We start from the raw sequence: 18,116 nt of genomic DNA, 5'->3' as shown, positions 1-18,116 counted from the left end.
ACACTGGAAGTCAGAATCCATGTCTAGCTCATAAGAACGCCATCGTGACTTGTTAACAAGGTTATAAAACTTGACTTTGCACTAAAGGGAGTCTTCAATAAAGTCACAAAATCAGATCATAAATACACTGTTAACACAAAAAAGAGAAGCAGTGAAATGAAAACATGATCAGTCATCAAACAGATCAGATAACATCTGTTAGGCCCTAAACACGTCAGTCATTCAAAGGCATTACAGTATTAAGAATAATACATAAGAAGAAGGTAAATCCACTCCACCATCATTCCACATGTCATTTATCATTAATCAGCACACTTATTGGTCAGATATATTTTCATGACATAATAATGAAAGACAGAATGAAGAATGTGTGATGATAGTGGGAAGAGTTGTGTACCTTTCTCATGTTTGCTGAGACGGTCTTCTCTGTGAGGCGCTCTGGATCCGACTCGTCTGAGCTTCTCAAAGGGAACATGAACCTTCCTCTTACGTTTAGGCTCAGTCTTTCTGCTCTCACTATTGTTGTTGTTTTCATCGTGATCATCAATAATGTCGGCAAATTCGTCTTCGTCGTGTTCAGGAAGTAAAGTTTCTTCTTCAAATTCAGATATCTGATTCATATGGAGCTTTTCTGATGCCAGAATTTTAAGATCAAGTTGTTGGACTAATGGTTCTTCTTCTGCATCTTCATCATCCTCCTTAATCTCTATATCGTCCATTTTTTCTCCTTCCCCCTCCTCTTCATCCTCATTGTCCATTTCTAGATCTTGATCGTCTTCATCATTTTTCTCAAACTGATCTTTGGCATCATCGTCGATAATTTCAATGGTTTGATGGACTGTTTTGTCCTCTTCTTCTGGTTTAGCCTCTTCCTGCTCCTCTTCTGCTAGGTCTTCAAGTTTTAGTTCCTCCTCCTCCGCATCTTCTGGCAAATGTTTTTCAGTTTTGGTCTTATCCTCCTCCTCATCTTCATCTTCTAACAAAACTTCTTCAGTTTTGGTCTCCTCCTTCTCCTGATCTTCATCTTCTGCCAAGTCTTTTTCTGTTTTGTTCTCTTCCTCCTCTTTCTCCTTCTCCTCATCTTCCAACAAAACGTCTTTAGATTCGGTCTCCTCCTCCTCATCTTCATCTTCTAACAAAGCATCTTCTGTTTTGGTCTCCTTCTCTCCATCCTCCTTTTCCTCTTCTACCAAAGCATCTTCTGTTTTGGTCTCCTCCTCTTCCTCCTTCTCCTCATTTTCTACCAAATCTTCTTCAGTTTTGGTCTCGTCCTCCTCCTCAATTTTGACCAAAGCATCTTCAGTTTTGATTTCTTCCTCCTCCTCATCTTCCTCCTCCTCTTCTTCTACTAAAACATCTTCAGTTTTGATCTCCTCCTCCTCTTCTTCTACCAAAACATCTTCAGTTTTGATCTCCTCCTCCTCTTCTTCTACCAAAACATTTTCAGTTTTGATCTCCTGCTCCTCTTCTTCTACCAAAACATTTTCAGTTTTGATCTCCTCCTCCTCCCCCTCTTCTACCAAAATATTTTCAGCTTTGATCTCCTCCTCCTCTTCTACCAAAACATCTTCAGTTTTGATCTCCTCCTCCTCTTCTTCTACCAAAACATCTTCAGTTTTGATCTCCTCCTCCTCTTCTTCTACCAAAACATCTTCAGTTTTGGTCTCGTCCTCCTCCTCAATTTTGACCAAAGCATCTTCAGTTTTGATTTCTTCCTCCTCCTCATCTTCCTCCTCCTCTTCTTCTACTAAAACATCTTCAGTTTTGATCTCCTGCTCCTCTTCTTCTACCAAAACATTTTCAGTTTTGATCTCCTCCTCCTCTTCTACCAAAACATCTTCAGTTTTGATCTCCTCCTCCTCCCCCTCTTCTACCAAAACATCTTCAGTTTTGATCTCCTCCTCCTCCCCCTCTTCTACCAAATCATCTTCAGTTTTGATCTCCTCCTCCTTGTCTTTGTCTTCTACTACCCCATCTGCTGCTTGTGCCTCCTCATCCTTTTCTTCATCCACAACCTCCTCTGTCTTTCCTTGATCTTCTTCACCCTTCTCCTCTTCTTTCTCCTCCTCCTCTTTCTCCAAAGGCTCTGCAGCCTCCTCTGTTATAATCTCTTCTTCTTCCTCCTCTTTATCAGCCTCTTCCTTCTCCTCCTCCTTACTGTCATGATCAAGGATTTCCTCCTCCAGATGAGTTTCAGGTTCTTTTTCTTCAAAGTCGACATGTTTCACTATTGACGTGACAGCAATACATTTAGTGCCTGTTACCTATCTTTAATCGAATGAATGTGACAGTTAAAGAAAAGAAATCGTGTGAATACCCTCATCTTCCTCTGCATCCTGCACATCTGCTTCACTGGTGGCTTCAGGTGGCACTTCAGCGTCCTCCTCCTCCTCCTCCGTCTTTGAGTCTTCACTTAACTCTGCAGCAGGAGCAGCTTCATCTTTGTCAGCGTGTAAGATCTCTGCAACTGCATCATGAACCCTCATCATCTGATTTGTCTGATGTTCACATCTTTGGTATTTTAATGGAAAATGAAGCTCCAAATGTATTTTGTGGTACAGAAGGGATTTAATGGGGTGAAATGTCAACGATGCCAATAACAATGACAATTCAAGACTTTTTACAGTGTACACCACATGCTGCAGTTAGTAACTGCCATTGACTGCTTATGGTATTATTAAAATATTTTTTCTCACTGTTAATAAATCTTACAAATGACCAAAACCAATAATGAATTATCTTCTCTTTCAATACTTGCCTCTACTAATTACTTTGAAAAGCTAATTACAAAGCTAATGCTACTTTTAAGAGTCTTTTAAAAGGCCTTTTAACTTCTTAGGACAGCTGGTAACTATAATTTTAGGCAAAAATGACAAAAGGGTGTACAGAGCTCCCAAAACTAAAATAAAACTAAAAAAACTGAACCTCAAACAGGAAAAATATTGAAGTCCATTAGTGGGCTACTAATGCACTCATAGAGCTAAAGTTAAAGACATCCAGTAACTACTATTTTTCTTGGAGAACTTTTTTGTGAATGTAATAACATAAGAATAATAGTAAAAAATAAATGTTACTTTACCAGTGGAATCCCACCCATTCAGCGTTATGACCACCAGAAACAACAGAAAGGTGAACGTAAATAAAGGTTTTGTGAAACATCAGGAGCTTCACCATCGTCTGCCTGGGGTTTGCTACATCACATGACCTAAATATGTAGTAGGCGGCAGGAATTGATGGGACTCAGAAACACCCCACAGTTTAATCATTTGTTCCTTGTGTGATTTCCAACTGATAAATCACAGTCAATTTGTAGTAGGATCGCTATACTGTGATCGTCAGCAGGTGACTGACAGTGTTCACTTGTTGTCATGGTTACAGCGATGTCATGCCAGCAGCTTTATCTGGCAATGGGAAATCCTTAACAAAGCCCTGGATCCAGACTATAAGCCGCATCATTGTAAAAATTTAATGAGGTGGTCCTTGTGTCATTTCTGACTTCGCCTGAAAATTTCATCCAAGTTTGTTTGTCCGTTGTTGAGTAATGTTGCACACGGACAGACAGACAGACAGACAGACAGATTCACAAACAAACATACGCCGATCGTTACATATCTACACCTCGTTCTGAAGAGATAAAATTATTTTTTTAAAAAGACGATCTGGCCCACAATGATTATAGTATAGAAACTGCCTGGTATGAATGAAGACGTATCCTATATTTACTGCATTTTTCCTGCAGCATGGGACTAACTCAAAGTAAACTGAGATGCACATGATCTTCGTAATGGAGGAACTTGCTCCAAAATGAAAGAGTATGGCTTACTGCTGTTGTAAAATAGAGCAGAGAAGCTTGATGTATGAGCATTTGGCAACACAGACAAATACTCACAGGAACAGTTCATTGTTGGTTTTAGTCTTGTCACGGAATTAAAGATCACAATCAGACTTAATCTTTGATAACAGTTTTTATCCCCCCCAAAATGCTCCCATGTTCAAAGCCTCTCTAGACTAACTTTTGAAACATGTGGTGTAGACTTGTATGATCACATGCATGGGAGTAATAAAATACTTCACATGAAAACACATGTCATCCAGTTCAAATACAAACACATGATGGTAAATTATATGTTTTGAATACAGATGGCAGTCAGTACAGAAGATGCAGACATGGGCGACAGAGGAATGCAACTCCAAAGGACACATATAATTAACAACTTGTCATGCACATGTGACACAAAACAAACTTTTAGATATATGACTGGATCAAGAGCAGCTTCGCAAAACAGATGAATGCACAGTTCTATAAATCAAAACAACAAATGGTCAACGTGACAAAGAAAAGGAGGAATGCAGTCACCAAATCCATAACAACGAGGTTGCTTACAGACATTTATTATAATAAAGATGTACAACGGTTATAATGCACATTTGTTCATGCCACAGGTTATCAAGTACAAATAAAGTTTCTTCAAACAAGACAGTTTCACAGTACATCAAGGATGCTGTATTGCACAGAACAATAAAACATAACACAAGCCAGATCTGACAACATTTTCCATCACGTGACAATAATAAAAAAAAAAAACACAAATAAATGCATACATGCAGGAAAAGCCAGAAAAATTATGGGAAAAAACATTCAACAAGTCTATGCACTCTATATGCTGGCAACACACACCGCACCTGTTGAAAAATAGTGAGGAGAACATGTGCAACATGTGGGGAATGTTTCTTACCTTTTTCAAATGGAGGCAGAAATTCACCTACGTTTCAAGGAAAATGTGAAGCAAGACCATTAGCCTGTTTCATAAATAAATGATTTTCTGTATTGTAATGGAGAATATAGAATATTGCCTCTACATTACTCACCTTTTCTTCTTACCAAATTGATGTCAGATGGGGCAACTACAGCTTCATCTAAACCAAATGAAAGAAAGGGGCTTTGTGAAATAATTTTGAGTTACAAGAATATTGTAGGATGCTTCTAAATGATCTACAACGGTAATTAAAAAGTCAAACCTTTTTCAGTTACTACATTTACAACTGGAGGTGCAGCAGGTTCCCCTGAAACAGCAGGAAAAAATGAAAGATGTCAGCAGGTTAGCAGATATTCTGATCAAGGTAGCCTATTTTTAGATTTTTATATAAACCTACCTTGATCACCAACCAGCATGCCTGACATATAAGCCACAAACAAATCTTTCTTGTCTGTGAACTCCAGCACAGCATCCTCAACAACCTTCATGGGGTCGAGGGACACTTCAGGCATGATTCCCGAAAAAGAAAAGAAAAGTCAGTGAGTAAAAGCTGCTTTTTAGAATATTTCTGCTGCATATTAATATTTCTGAGCATGTCATGAGATGTAGCTGGTAAATAAGTTCTTTGTTTCATGATATAAGTTGAAACAGACCTTCTTCACCAATCAGTGTTGCTGAGAAGTAGCTCACAAGCATGCTGATCTGTTCTTTGGTGATGTCCGCAGTTGTCTTCAGAGCCGACATAGGACTGAATCCCACAGCCTGCTGAATACCTGATCAACAGAGGAAAGAAGGCAGCTACTCATGAGGTTTGTGAAAACTGCAAACAGCGACTACAGCAGAGCGTACATTGCAAAGAGACACATGGATTAGGTCAGAAACTCTTGGCAGGTACTGTACCTTTTAATGTATCCAGTATCACATCCAAGATTACACAGAGCACATCCTGGATGTATCCTGCTATTCCACTCACAAAGTCGTTAGTAACACTGAAGACATTTCTCCCAATAACCACAGGGTCAATGAAGCTAATGTCAGTTGTTCCTGAGAAAAACAGCACACATTCCGGACAAAGCTCCAGTGAGTTACTTCATTTGGCAAATTCAGTGTTTTCTTGTTACACAGCCATCGGAAAAGATGGTTAAAGACCAACAGTAATCCATCATGTTCACTATAAAATCAAGCAATATTTGTGTTTTAGTAAGCAGTTAGGTCAAGGTTACTAAAGAAAAGGCACAAGCTAACATTTAATGAGTAATATGTTGATTCAGTCATCAGTTTCTAATAGAGTTTTGAAAAAAAATCAGGCAAGAAGTAAATAGAAAGACATGATAATGTAGGATGTAAATGTTGGATCACAAACAAAACAAAGGGGGAAAAATGGAGTAGGTACCTTTAACTATTTCCAGGATACTGTCTATGATGGTACAGAACACGCTCTGGATGGAGCCCACTATTCCATTCACAAAGTCGTTAGTAGCGCTGAAGGTATTCCTGCCGATTACTACTGGATCTATGAAGCTAATGTCAGTGACTCCTGAGAAAAATAAACAGAAAACCAGTCAGCACACACACAGCATGTAAATCTAACACTATAAACTGTGTCAAAGAGTCATTTTTTAGATGTTAAAAGGTTACAGGTTAAACAAAGGTGTAAATACCTTTCACTACATCCAGTATCTTGTCCAGTATTGAACAGAGCACACCCTGGATGTAGCCCACCACTCCAGACACGAACTCATTAGTAACACTGAAGACACCTCTGCCTATTACCACAGGGTCTATGTAGCTAAGATCAATTTTTCCTGAAGAAAAAACATTTATGATGGAGGAGATTAATTGATTAATGCATCAAACAGTCAGTTAAAAGCTAGAATTAGATCAAGTTTAGTGCAACTTTCCCTTGATACATTTATTTAATGATATCTCCTTTAATGTGAAACAGGGAAAGCAAAGTGCTATGTCAGAAATAAGCATTAAAACAATAAGACATACCTTTATTTATCTTCTGTATGGTATCTAATATAGTGTCCACAACAGCGCATAGTGTGTCCCTGCAGCCGCCCACCACTCCACACATGAAGTCATTAGTTGAATGGAAAGCTCGTCTACCAATGACAACAGGGTCGATGTAGCTCAGGTAGAAGGTCCCTGCAGGTTTGGAGAAACATAATTAGAGACACAATGACTTCATGTTTATATTAAACTGCTTTTTTCTCATACATGCATATTTGGAGCTTCAGTAGAAGCGTGTTGTTGTACCTTCCTCATCTGAAAAGTATTGAACAACTCCATCTTTTGCTGCTGATATTTCCTCGGCCGCATAAGTGGCAGCAGACATGGGGTCACTTAAATCAGGTGCACATTCTGGGAAAAGAGAAGTCAGACATTTATTACAATGCTCACACTAATATATATTTAAGAATAAAGTGCAATGCCGCTACCTTGAAACTTATTGAGCAGGCTGGTGGCTTCATCCACAGCGTCGTTTACAGCTTTAACGGGGTCCGTGATGATTTGCTGAATGTCTGAGAATGATTGTAGAAATGTTTTTAATCCTGCATGTATCTGAAAGTCCTGAAGAGACACATTTCTGGGTGTTTGTGACCTACCAGGGACTGCTTTGTACTCCACAAAGTCAAACATCACCACACCCACGACCACCCAGGAGAGCAGAGCAGCCAGGGCGATGAGCAGCTCCACGGACACCTTCAGCTTGTTGAGGAGACTCAGAGCTCCGGATCTGAGAAAGCCCGGCTGTGGTGCTGCTGCTCCATTGGACCCACTGGCTGCAGTGGCGGAAGCAGATTTGGCCCCTGAAAAAAAACACACAAAAAAACAGAGGTACAAGACTCATTCTGGAAAGAGATTTCTGTTTTTGGGTCACTGTTAAACTAATTGTTAGATCAGCTGCGCTGGACCAAGAGGATATTATTTTTTCGAAAAGTTGTTTAAGCGCTTGAGTGAATTTTAAGTGTTTCTTTTATTATGTACATCTCCAAAGCTTATGCAGATTAAAATAAATACACTGATAAATAAGCAGGGCTCACATATTATCCGTTATTGGCTTTTAGAATATTTACAGTGATTGCTGCACATAACTGCTGAAAAGTAGCATGAACTTGCACTGCAGAAATTCCAGCATTAAACATGAGAATTACATAATTTGTCCACCAGAGGGCACTGACATTTTTCATTTTCCAGTTGTGAAATGTTTACTTGAATACTTCTCTCACTCAAATATCTATGAGGGACCCAGGGATCCTTATTTATGTGCACATAAAAATAATATTATCCACCTATATATTTGTTAGTTTTAGAAATATAGAACCAGAAAAATACAACACAAAAGTTCCTCATGAATATAACTGTTAGCTCCACAATTATGTAAAGCAGCGTTTTGTAATGTTTAATGCTTGTTCTATCAAAATTTTCTGTTTTAAAGTCCCTGAAATGTAGCTGGAGTCAAACCTTAAGTGTAAGGACATATCATAAACTTTTGAGCAATTTGTTAAAAGTTTACTGATTAAAAGCTCAACTAAGCTGCTTTATCAGGACTGTTTTGTGACATTTGAACACATCTGACAAGGACAAAAGCAGAAATGCACTAAATGCTGATGTAAACCTACCAAAAATATCCAGATTTTATGACCCCAAATGTGCACACATGTCCATAAAATGGAAACTGGCTGTGAAAACAGCCAAGGAGTTCAGTAATTACTAAACAATGATGTTATCCAAGTCCCTGATATATTGTTTTACCGTTGATATTCAGCTATTATCTTGTCACACACACACACACCAGGAATATTTGCTCAAATTAAAAATTAATTTTTCTCACATGAAAGTAGAAACTGTTAATGTAGTGACCCAGCTTAGTCAAATATCTGACAAGGACATTAACCATGAAAACAGTTAAATTCAATTCAATTTAAATTTATTTATATAGCAGCAATTACAGGTCAAATTGTCTCAAGACGCTTTACAGAACCCATATGCCTGAAACAGTGTCTTTCTCAAGCTGCTTTTTAGCCAAATCACGTACACACTAAAGTTGAACCATGACAGGAGGAGGGTGTTTCCTGTTTGATGAAAGGATTCACACATGACATGGTGGTGACTGTGTGTTTAACCATTGCGTTTGTTGAACCTCATCGTCTACTGAAAGCTCATTTAAACTATTTTCTTCCTCATTGCGCTTAGATTTATCTTTAATTCTTAGAAAACTTCAGGAAAGACAGGAACCGTCTGTCAGCAGGAAGCTTGTCCACATGTATTCACACATTTTCCACTTGTTCAGTACAGTGAAAAATGCCTGTGACAGCGTTTGGTGACTGCTTTGATGCCATCAGCTGACAGGGTGTGAGAGTATCTGTTCTGCTCTGGTTTCCAACCTGGACCTGGTGCCAAGGTGTTAGAGACACCTTCAAACTGTGAATGAACTCTGATCATGCCCGACTCATGACTCACTTCCTCATATGCAAATGCTGTGTTATGAAAAGAACTCAAAACAGCTCCTTCAATCAACTGAATTGTTCAGGACAGATGGCATCAGTGTTCCACCAAACATTTGTAAAAATTCTGAAGGAAAACTGCATGGTATTGGACTTTTCATGACCGCTAAAGCTCTGAAGATTCAACAGACAAAACATTTCATATTGAAGGACCATTTGTTTCAAAGACAAGAAGGAGACTTGATTTTTTTGAAGGACTATATGATTTTTTGTACACCTTCAAAAAAATCCTGGATCCAGACGGTGATCCGGATCACCTCCAAAATCTAATCGATTGTTACTTTTGCTCTTCCGGACATTGTGTAAAAATTTGGTGAAAATCCGTCCATGACCTTTTGAGTTATGCTGTTAACAGACAAACAGACAAACTCCGGTGATTACATAACCTCCTGGCGGAGGTAATAATTTGCCACACACAGGGAATATTTTACTCCAGAATCAATACTTTTGTTGTTGACGCTTTAACTTTGCTGATGACACTGATTCGGTGCTTTTATTCAAGCAAAGAGTTCGTCTTCCACCAGGGTTGGAAACCCAGGGGTCAGCTGCAGCATGTCTGTCACAGCAGAGCCATCCTAATACTCCGGCTACATGATATCTTGTATTTATAGCAACCTACTTTCAACACATCTTCCTAAGGGGGCACTGCTTATCAAAACATTTCCATTTATTTATTACACAGCATAAATAATCAAGGATTTCTGACAGTAAATCTGACCAACAGTGGTTGAGAAAACAGGTGTAAGAGTTGTACCTTCAGCCATGGTGATGTGGAGACTATTTCAGGTAGGATCCGCTGAGTTGGGGGCGAAGCCTCCTCATGCAGAACTAAATCCAACCAGCATCAATGTTTTAAGTAAAAAAAAAACGTCCAAGTTAGTAGATTATTCCATTTCCATTTGGTGGCTACAGTCTTGTTTCTTTATCCATGGCATCCACAGATTGAATTTCTCCAAGACAGATCAAAAGAAAAGAAGAAAATGGAAAATAAAGCGTAAAATTGTAAACTTAAAGGTGATGGGGAATTTGGAGCTGCCAGTGCGGCAGCATTGAAGCGGGAGGTCTGGGAACGGTGGGGCAACGGAAAGCAACGCAGGGGAGGAAAGAGCCAAGCTAAGCACAGGGCTGGGTAGGGTGAGGGCAACAGGCAGAATATCCCACCCAGTGTTATTGGTGCCTCACATGGGTATAGGTCAGAGCACAGAGCGGGGAGGCTGCAGGGTAACTCTACACGCCTGAAAGTCCAGGTTATTCTTAGCTGGAGCTCTGAGCACCAGCTGCTCTGGCAGGCCTTTTTTGGCGGTTGAAGGGTGTGTAAGATCAGCCGGCCAAACTGGGCACCTCTACTGGTTGCTGCTGCAGTCTGCCCACTAATCAACAAGTCAGGTGTCCGAGCTCAGAAATGGACGACAACAACATAGAGGAGTTTTGCTGATGAGCAACAAACAATATTCTCACATTTTCTGCCTCCTCTTCTGTAATATTGCCTTATTTTCAGAGTTTATGTTAATCATCCACCACCCTCAGGGCTTGGCATCCTCATAACAAACATGTTTCCAAATTTATAAATGACTTCACCAATGAACCAGCATTAAACAGTGCCATCTTGTGACACTTTCTGCAACGTGCAACAGCTTTAACTGCTATATTAGTATTTGCTGTATGCATAAAATATTGCAGAAATGGTTCACAGCAAGTCTTGCAGCTCAATGAGTAAAACATAAGTGAATAGAAAAGCACGTTTTCCCTAGAAAACTAAAAAACTAAAAAAAAAAACAGGAGTTGTTGTGGAGCTGTAAGCCTTCATGACAATGCTAACATGCACATATAATGTAGTTAGATGTAATGCACAGATGTTACTGTGAATACCAGTTCTGGTGAAACAGCAGTCAAGACAATAACCAATATGGTGGACTGACAGGTTAGTTTTCATCCCTAGAGCTGCTGCCAACATACCTTGTGCTCTAATAACCAAAGACATTCCTCTATGGTGTCAAGACAAACTAACACTGACGTTTTTATGGCCCAAAATTTATGCTCCTTTCACCGAGCCAGGTTTCCGTGGTAATCTCACTGCTGGCCATCAACACCAAACAACGTTAAAAAAAGAGAAAAACATGGTTTATAAATTGCGTCAGTCAAGATAAAGTCGGTTGTTTTCATTTGGAATCTGTCTGAGTGACTAGTTTTTGCAGAAAGACTGAGCACTGATTAAGGTCCGTACAGCTTTTTGTACGGATTTTCCCTGTTTTCCCAGTAAAATATCTGTGATGGCTTCCAGTAAAACAAAAACATTTTGTGCAGGAGTGAACACAGCTTATACAGCTGCTTACTCAGCCAGAATTCTGAGTAAAATATAATCAAAATCATAACAGCTTAGCCAAAGTCTCTATGTCGTGTAAAGATACACAGAGAAAAGGCTTTATTGAAACATCTGCAAAAAACAACAACTGTACATTAGATAAAATACAACTAAAGCTATTATTGACTTACACTGGATAAATTCTGAGATGCACAAGTTCATAAAATGAGTTCAGACATCGAACAATGATGTGTCTTTACAGTGTAGCAGCAGCACTGGAGTTCACAGGCCTGATGAGGACTGTGAGCTCCACCGGAACAGGAGGAGGAATGTATCGCTCCAACCTCAGCAGCCGCAGCAACAAATCCTCAGTGTCCTGTGGCCAGCGGTAAACACGCGTGTTCTGGAGCCAACACGGGACATGCGTCTGTATGGAGGGTGGGCAGGTTATTATTAATAATAGAAGACAGTCTCAGTAAGAAAACTTTGGAGTGAAAAATGCTTTCTGACCCGAGATGCACCGAGGAAGAGAACCGGTATGAATCTGAAATTCAGGCTGCCTTGTTGGATGTATTCTGTCTGCATCTGCAAAATCAGATTTACAGCACAAGTACAAATTAGCAGTTCTTCTCATATTTGTGTGTCATTTAAACTACTCCAGTGTGGAAAGTAACAAAATGCAATGTCTTAAGTAACATATTTAAGTATAAATTTGAGAAACTATAAAGGCGTCAGATTATTTTTTTTGTTTGTTTTCTAATAAATAATAATAGTAACTTCATTTTTATAGTACCTTTGAAAAACAGAGTTCACACATTGTTTCACAGTCAGGGCAAAAACGAAAAGATGGATACTCAGGAAGAACACTGAACAACAGAAGGTTGATCGTGGTAAAAAATACTTAAAATAACTTAGCATAAAAACACCAGATTAAAAGGGAGTGAAGAATTGGAACAAAAGAGAAATAGAGAGTGAAAACCATAAACACAAGGCTAAAATTATAAAAACGGTAGTAAAAGTAAATAAGCAAATAAAGGGTAAAAGAGAACATTATGAACAATTAAATTAAGAAAGTAAAAAAGAACTATTAGGTGATAATAATAATAATAAAATAATAGTAATTATTATAACAACAACAGCCACTAATGGGGAGTTACAGAACATATAATCATTCCAGGTCACATGGCTAATGGCACATTAACTAACCAGGACTCTCATGTCTCCAGGTGTGAATTGTTGTGAAACCAAGTGGTTCACCAACAATGACAACAATCATGGTGATGGAGCTGCCAGTTTACACAAGAAAGGATGTGAATCTGCCAAGTCAGGAGTGTCTGAAGGTGTCAGTGAAACTTTCTGGGGAGAGGCCTTACAGCTGCCATATAGGTGTTTGATAAATGGTGTCACAACCCCCCTCCTCTGTTTAGAGATGGCTGTTCAGTTTGACGTAGATGGCTTCCTTCACTCCACTCTCAAACCATCTGCCCTCTCTGTCCAACATGTGCTCACTGCTGGCCTCAGAGGAACCTCCTTTACCTTTCAGATGCAGGTGAACTGCTGAGTCTTGTCCTGAAAAGCTGCCCTCCTGTGTTGAGTCATGTGGTTGTTGAGCCTCTATGTACAAACTGTATTACCAAACACCTGTAGCGCAGTGATAAGGTCTTTCCCCAGAAAGTTCTGCCGTCATTAACGTCCTGAGTCACTCCTGACTTGGCAGATTCACATCCTTTGTTGTGTAAACAGACAGCTTCACCATGACAGTTATCGCTGTTGGTAAACCACTGATTTCTCAACAATTCAGACCTGGAAGCATGTGAGTCCTGGGACATTAATGGGACATTAGTCATGTGACCTGGAGTGACTATATGTCTCTTGGATGATGATGAAACGTCTTCAACAATCTACAAGAGAAGTCCAGGAGAACTTTTGATACTTTAAGTACATTTCCCTGATCTTTCCTACATACTTTAACTTAACTACACAATGATTCTCTCTCACCAGTGAGTGAATATATTTAGTGTGTAGACCATGGTTGTCCACCACAGATCCTTCAATGTCTGCCTTATACTTGGGACTGATGGCGATGATAATCAGAGTTGACGGCTGTTAACAAAGAACACACTGATGTATGTAGCATGAATCTAACAATTAAAGTACATATTTAGTCAGATTCTGTCATAACAGACTTTCTGGAAATTCAAATGACTAAGATTTTAGATAATATAACTACAGTAATACAAAAATATGCCTAGATGAGATTTTAACTGCAACATTCACTTACATCTTTCAGGTAACTGTCCTTCCAGTGGTTTATGTCCATGCGTCTGATGGGACTGTCAAACAAGTCCATCTGTGGAATTAAAGTCGGGGCTCTAAGTTGAAGGTTTATGTGATTTTTGGGGTAAATTAAAACAATTTATGTCAAAACGATGGAGCTTACGGCAGGTCTGAAGCCTTGCTTGGTGAGGAAGTCCACAAAGGGGACCATCTCTGAGGACACATCCGAGGAGTAAGTTATAAAAATGTTACCTGAGAAGAGAAAATCAGAAGTTACACAGGGCAAATATTTCTCTTGTATGTTCTGTGACTCATTGTTTTGCATGGCAACATGGAAACGTGGTTGTGGTTACTGCGCTGTCGCTTCTTCCTGCACTTTTGGATGATTTAGTGGCGTCCAATAACTGAGATTTGTTTTCATTTGTTTTGTGGTTTTAAAAAAACAAATGGCCTGCAGCTGTACACTAACATTTGCAGGAAAGTTTAATGTGTCCTGTCATTATGGATAAAGAGACTAAATTATATATTAAAAAAAAAGGAATAACAGTTTTTGCTGAGACTAAAAGAGGTTTTCTATTTGGTTGCACTAAACCACTTCGTACTGACAGCTGTTTGTGAAATTTTAAAACTCCTTACAAAATATCTATTCCACTTTGATGCCACTTTGAATCAACAGTAGTTAATTAATTTTCATGAATGTGAAATAACTTTGACGTAAACTGTTTTGTATTGCATTCTGGTGTGAAGTGATATGCTTTGATTTAAAAAAATAGTTGCATTTATAAAGAGGGGAAAAGTAGTAACAACTTGAATTTGCTTGTCCATCCATCCATCCATCCATCCATCCTTTATACACCGCTTTATCCTTACTAGGGTCACGGGGGGTCCTGGAGCCTATCCCAGCTGACTCGGGCGAAGGCAGGGGACACCCTGGACAGGTCACCAGTCTGTCACAGGGCTACATATACAAACAAACAATCACACTCACATTCACACCTCCGGGCAATTTAGAGTAACCAGTTAACCTCAGCATATTTTTGGACTGTGGGAGGAAGCTGGAGTGCCCGGAGAAAACCCACGCATGCACAGGAAGAACATGCAAACTCCATGAAGAAAGATCCCAGGGACTTGAACCGGGGATGTTCTTGCTGCAAGGCGAAAGTGCTAACCAGTACACCACTGTACAGCTCGAATTTGCTTGTCTTATTATAATAAACTACAACTTTTGAAAATAAAAATCTAAATTCACTGAAATGTTTTACTTTAACGGGTGAACTTCACTCCCCTTCTGTGCCAACAAGAGAAAGTACTTCGAGCGTATCTTTTGTTTTTAAATCATTTTAACCAGCACTCTAACAGGTTTGGCAAGTTTATAGATTTATCACCACACCCAGATTAATTGCCCCATGATTTGCCACCTCCTGTTTGTTCTGGTAATAACACGCTTCTTAAACAGTGAACTGTTTAGGTAACCAAACAACTGGAGCTCAAACACATGACTCACGGCACTCATCTGGCACACTGACGGTTCTCCTTTTGTCCTGTGGATGTGAGGCTGACTCTTCTGCTCCTGCTGAGTTCAGGTTCATCACGCTGACCTGAGAAACTCCTTCAACAGGGGGGACGGAGAACTGAGGCACGTTTACTGTGACGCTGTCACACATGAAGCCGTCATGATGCTGGAGCCTGATGCAGAGAAAGAAAAGACATCATCACATCACCTAACTCAAATCTGACCTTTTTATTTCTGATCTCCTCAGTGGACTTCTGTCTTTACCAGTTTTGCGGCTCTTTCTGTGCTCTCCTGTGCAGGCAGGGAGCGGAATGATTCGGCTCAGGAAAGTATCTGCTGACAGAGTTGAAGTTGCACTGGCCTTCTGCTGCCGAGTTGTAATTCCTCACATCCATTGAGTGACGGAGATCTGTCGATACAGTTCAAACATTTCATGCTGGGATTCTGCGCAGAGCAGAATAAACTCTCTGTCAACTTTCCCCTTTATGATTGACAGGCTGTGACTTAATCCCTTAATCAATCTCATGCAAGTTTCAGCAGGAGAGTGTTGTGATCAAGAATAAAACTGTCTGCTGCGTTACTTTTCATGGTGAAGTGAAATTCACAACTTACACTGACGCTAGCACACCGATTACACAAAAATCCTGAGTTTTTTTTTTCAGTCTCATATACAATATTACCTGCAATAGTAACAATAATCATTTTTAATCAACCTATAAAAACACATTGTACTCTCCAACACTGATGTCTCAAATTCTACTGAAAGCTTGTCTCAGCTCTTCAAATTTGATGCATTCTGTTGGTTTTTGTTTTCTGGCACACACTGTACACTTTATTACATATAATATTGCATTCTCAGACTTATTTGCACTTTTATATCTAATTTTTTTGCTGCACTTTATTTAATTCGAATGCTTTGTTTGTCTTACATCGTTTCTCTTTTAATTATCTTCAGCATATTCATGCCTCAGGAGCATTATTCAGCTTTCGTTATATTGTTTTCTGACCTCAATATAATGAAATATGGCTGCTCAACTTCAATTTCTATTAAATATTCACAAAAAACAGGTTTGTTGTTCTACATCATTTTCCTGTTACGTTGTGAGCAGAAACTTGTATTTTATTGTGCTAAAAAGCAAGTAAGTAAACACTGAAGGACGTTTTTATTTAGCACTTGTCTTTTCTTTGTCTTTTTTTTTTTACTGTTCTATCACATTTCACTGCTAAAAGCAAACCAATGACAAAACAAAAGCTATTTCCGTACCGTGGTTGTGCATGTAGTGGTGAGGAATTAAAAAGGGATTCCACTGTGGCCACTCATTGTCAGCTCTCAGCGGTAAAGGAGGCTCCAGTTCCTCCTCTATGTCACTCTGAGAATTGAATTCATCCTCCCCACTGAATGTCAAAAGATAGATATGTTTTCTAGAATATGTCCTTGAAATTAAAACCAACTTCAAAAACATTTTTGTTTGTACACAAACATACAGAGGCATTTGTTTTAGTCACCTGGTTGTGTCTCTGTTTGCAGGTTCTTTCGTCCCAAAGTCTTTAGGTGCACAGGCCCAACAGCGGCACTCTCCTCTCGTTCCACTTTGCACGTTTTCTAGAGGATCCAGAGAGAAGCCTGCGAGAGGTTGATGATGGAGATTTATCCGGGCAGAAGTGGCACCTCCAGCTTCTGGTTGCTGCATCAGCTCAACGTGAGCAGACTGTCTCCTAAACTCCTGGTTCACTTGTCCACATGGGCTTCTGCGGCAGGTCGGTATCACGTTATTATGATGTGGATTAGCGTGAAACATCTGATTTACCGTGACTTCAGGGCTCATAAGACGGAGGAAGTTTTCTGACTCATTTGTGTTGGCCAACACACTGAGCTCTGGTCCTTCAGATTTCTTCATCTTATTTTGGGGAGAGTCCTGCAAGTAACAGAGCAGGCAAGTTTTGTTTTATTCTGCAATTTCATTTAGCATCTAAGAGTAGATACAACACAAGAAATGATCTAGCCAGGAGAGAACGACCTGGATAAGGGCTAGAAAACATGATGAAAAACGACTTGAAAACTTCAGTGAGTGCTTCATACATACATCTACAGTGAGAACATCTTGAGACATTTTGTGCCATGCAGGTATTAATAAGTACAAACCACATAAAAACGTATGCTTCTTTTATACAGCAGAGCAAAAGAGAGGCAAGGAGGACGGAGTCTGAACAGAAAGCAAAACAATGACCTACCTGTTCATTGCTGGATTCTTTCCTCCTGTGGGTGCACAGGCTTGTGAGCGTTACAGTCTGCTATATGCAAATTCTGCACAGCTTCAGCTACAGCCAATCAGAGCCAAGAATGTACTGTGTGTGTGAGAGAGAGTGTGTGTGTGTGTGTGTGTGAGAGAGAGAGAGTGTGTGTGTGTGTGTGTAAAGTTGCACTTCCACTATTAAAGCTAAACTTACCTACTTAAAGCTTCAAAAAGGTTTTTAAAACAATTTAGAGTGCAAATTATGATCATGAGAAATGGGCTAAACATGTAAGTAGTAGTAAAGAGGCTACATTCACAGAAATATCTAAACCGTTGACAGATTTAGATTTAAAATATAAAAAGCTCTGTCCTGTAACTGCAGGGTAAACACCTATGAGGTGATTTGCATACATTCATTTCTGTTGTCTTATGTGTCAAACTCGCCCTGAGGGAAAACCACCAAGCCTCCATCCCTCTCACAGGTGAGACATGTTTCAGCTGAAGGCATTTACGCAACGG

General features: G+C 39.6%; 2 protein-coding genes across 51 annotated transcripts in view; both read right to left on the bottom strand.

The window, feature by feature from the left end:
• The window catches only part of si:ch211-266g18.10 (axoneme-associated protein mst101(2)), a 37,403-nt gene extending 27,263 nt beyond the window's left edge, over positions 1–10,140 (bottom strand). For all 50 annotated transcript variants that reach the window (XM_051944891.1, XM_051944899.1, XM_051944910.1 and 47 more), the window contains exons 1-13: positions 10,026–10,140; positions 7,370–7,573; positions 7,202–7,285; positions 7,020–7,124; positions 6,753–6,908; positions 6,419–6,562; positions 6,151–6,294; positions 5,658–5,801; positions 5,411–5,530; positions 5,155–5,259; positions 5,020–5,064; positions 4,870–4,917; positions 4,737–4,763 (exon numbers count right to left, since the gene is read on the bottom strand). In XM_051944891.1, the coding sequence (XP_051800851.1) occupies positions 4,737–4,763; positions 4,870–4,917; positions 5,020–5,064; positions 5,155–5,259; positions 5,411–5,530; positions 5,658–5,801; positions 6,151–6,294; positions 6,419–6,562; positions 6,753–6,908; positions 7,020–7,124; positions 7,202–7,285; positions 7,370–7,573; positions 10,026–10,035 (1,336 nt within the window). In that variant the 5' untranslated portion in view covers positions 10,036–10,140. The remainder of the gene's footprint in view (positions 1–4,736; positions 4,764–4,869; positions 4,918–5,019; positions 5,065–5,154; positions 5,260–5,410; positions 5,531–5,657; positions 5,802–6,150; positions 6,295–6,418; positions 6,563–6,752; positions 6,909–7,019; positions 7,125–7,201; positions 7,286–7,369; positions 7,574–10,025) is intronic.
• On the bottom strand, positions 8,678–18,116 carry LOC110955924 (uncharacterized). Its single transcript, XM_022201105.2, has 9 exons — positions 16,870–18,116; positions 16,628–16,758; positions 15,628–15,772; positions 15,355–15,536; positions 14,014–14,102; positions 13,855–13,923; positions 13,572–13,676; positions 12,084–12,158; positions 8,678–12,000 (listed from the first exon to the last, which is right to left on the bottom strand). The coding sequence occupies exons 1-9, from the start codon at positions 17,259–17,261 to the stop codon at positions 11,830–11,832; spliced, it is 1,359 nt and encodes a 452-aa protein (XP_022056797.1). The 5' UTR covers positions 17,262–18,116; the 3' UTR covers positions 8,678–11,829.

Source organism: Acanthochromis polyacanthus, chromosome 1 (assembly GCF_021347895.1).
Source record: "Acanthochromis polyacanthus isolate Apoly-LR-REF ecotype Palm Island chromosome 1, KAUST_Apoly_ChrSc, whole genome shotgun sequence".
Lineage (NCBI taxonomy): Eukaryota > Metazoa > Chordata > Actinopteri > Pomacentridae > Acanthochromis > Acanthochromis polyacanthus.
Note: the sequence above shows the minus strand (reverse complement) of the source record. Positions and strands in the feature narration are given on the sequence as shown.

Coding starts and splice junctions, on each gene's coding strand:
- LOC110955924 (XM_022201105.2), bottom strand. CDS start 17,261: ATGAAGAAATCTGAAGGACCAGAGCTCAGTGTGTTGGCCAACACAAAT. Junction 16,759..16,869: donor GCAAACAGAGACACAACCAG/GTGACTAAAACA, acceptor TTTGACATTCAG/TGGGGAGGATGAATTCAATT. Junction 13,677..13,854: donor AGGACAGTTACCTGAAAGAT/GTAAGTGAATGT, acceptor CTTTGTTAACAG/CCGTCAACTCTGATTATCAT.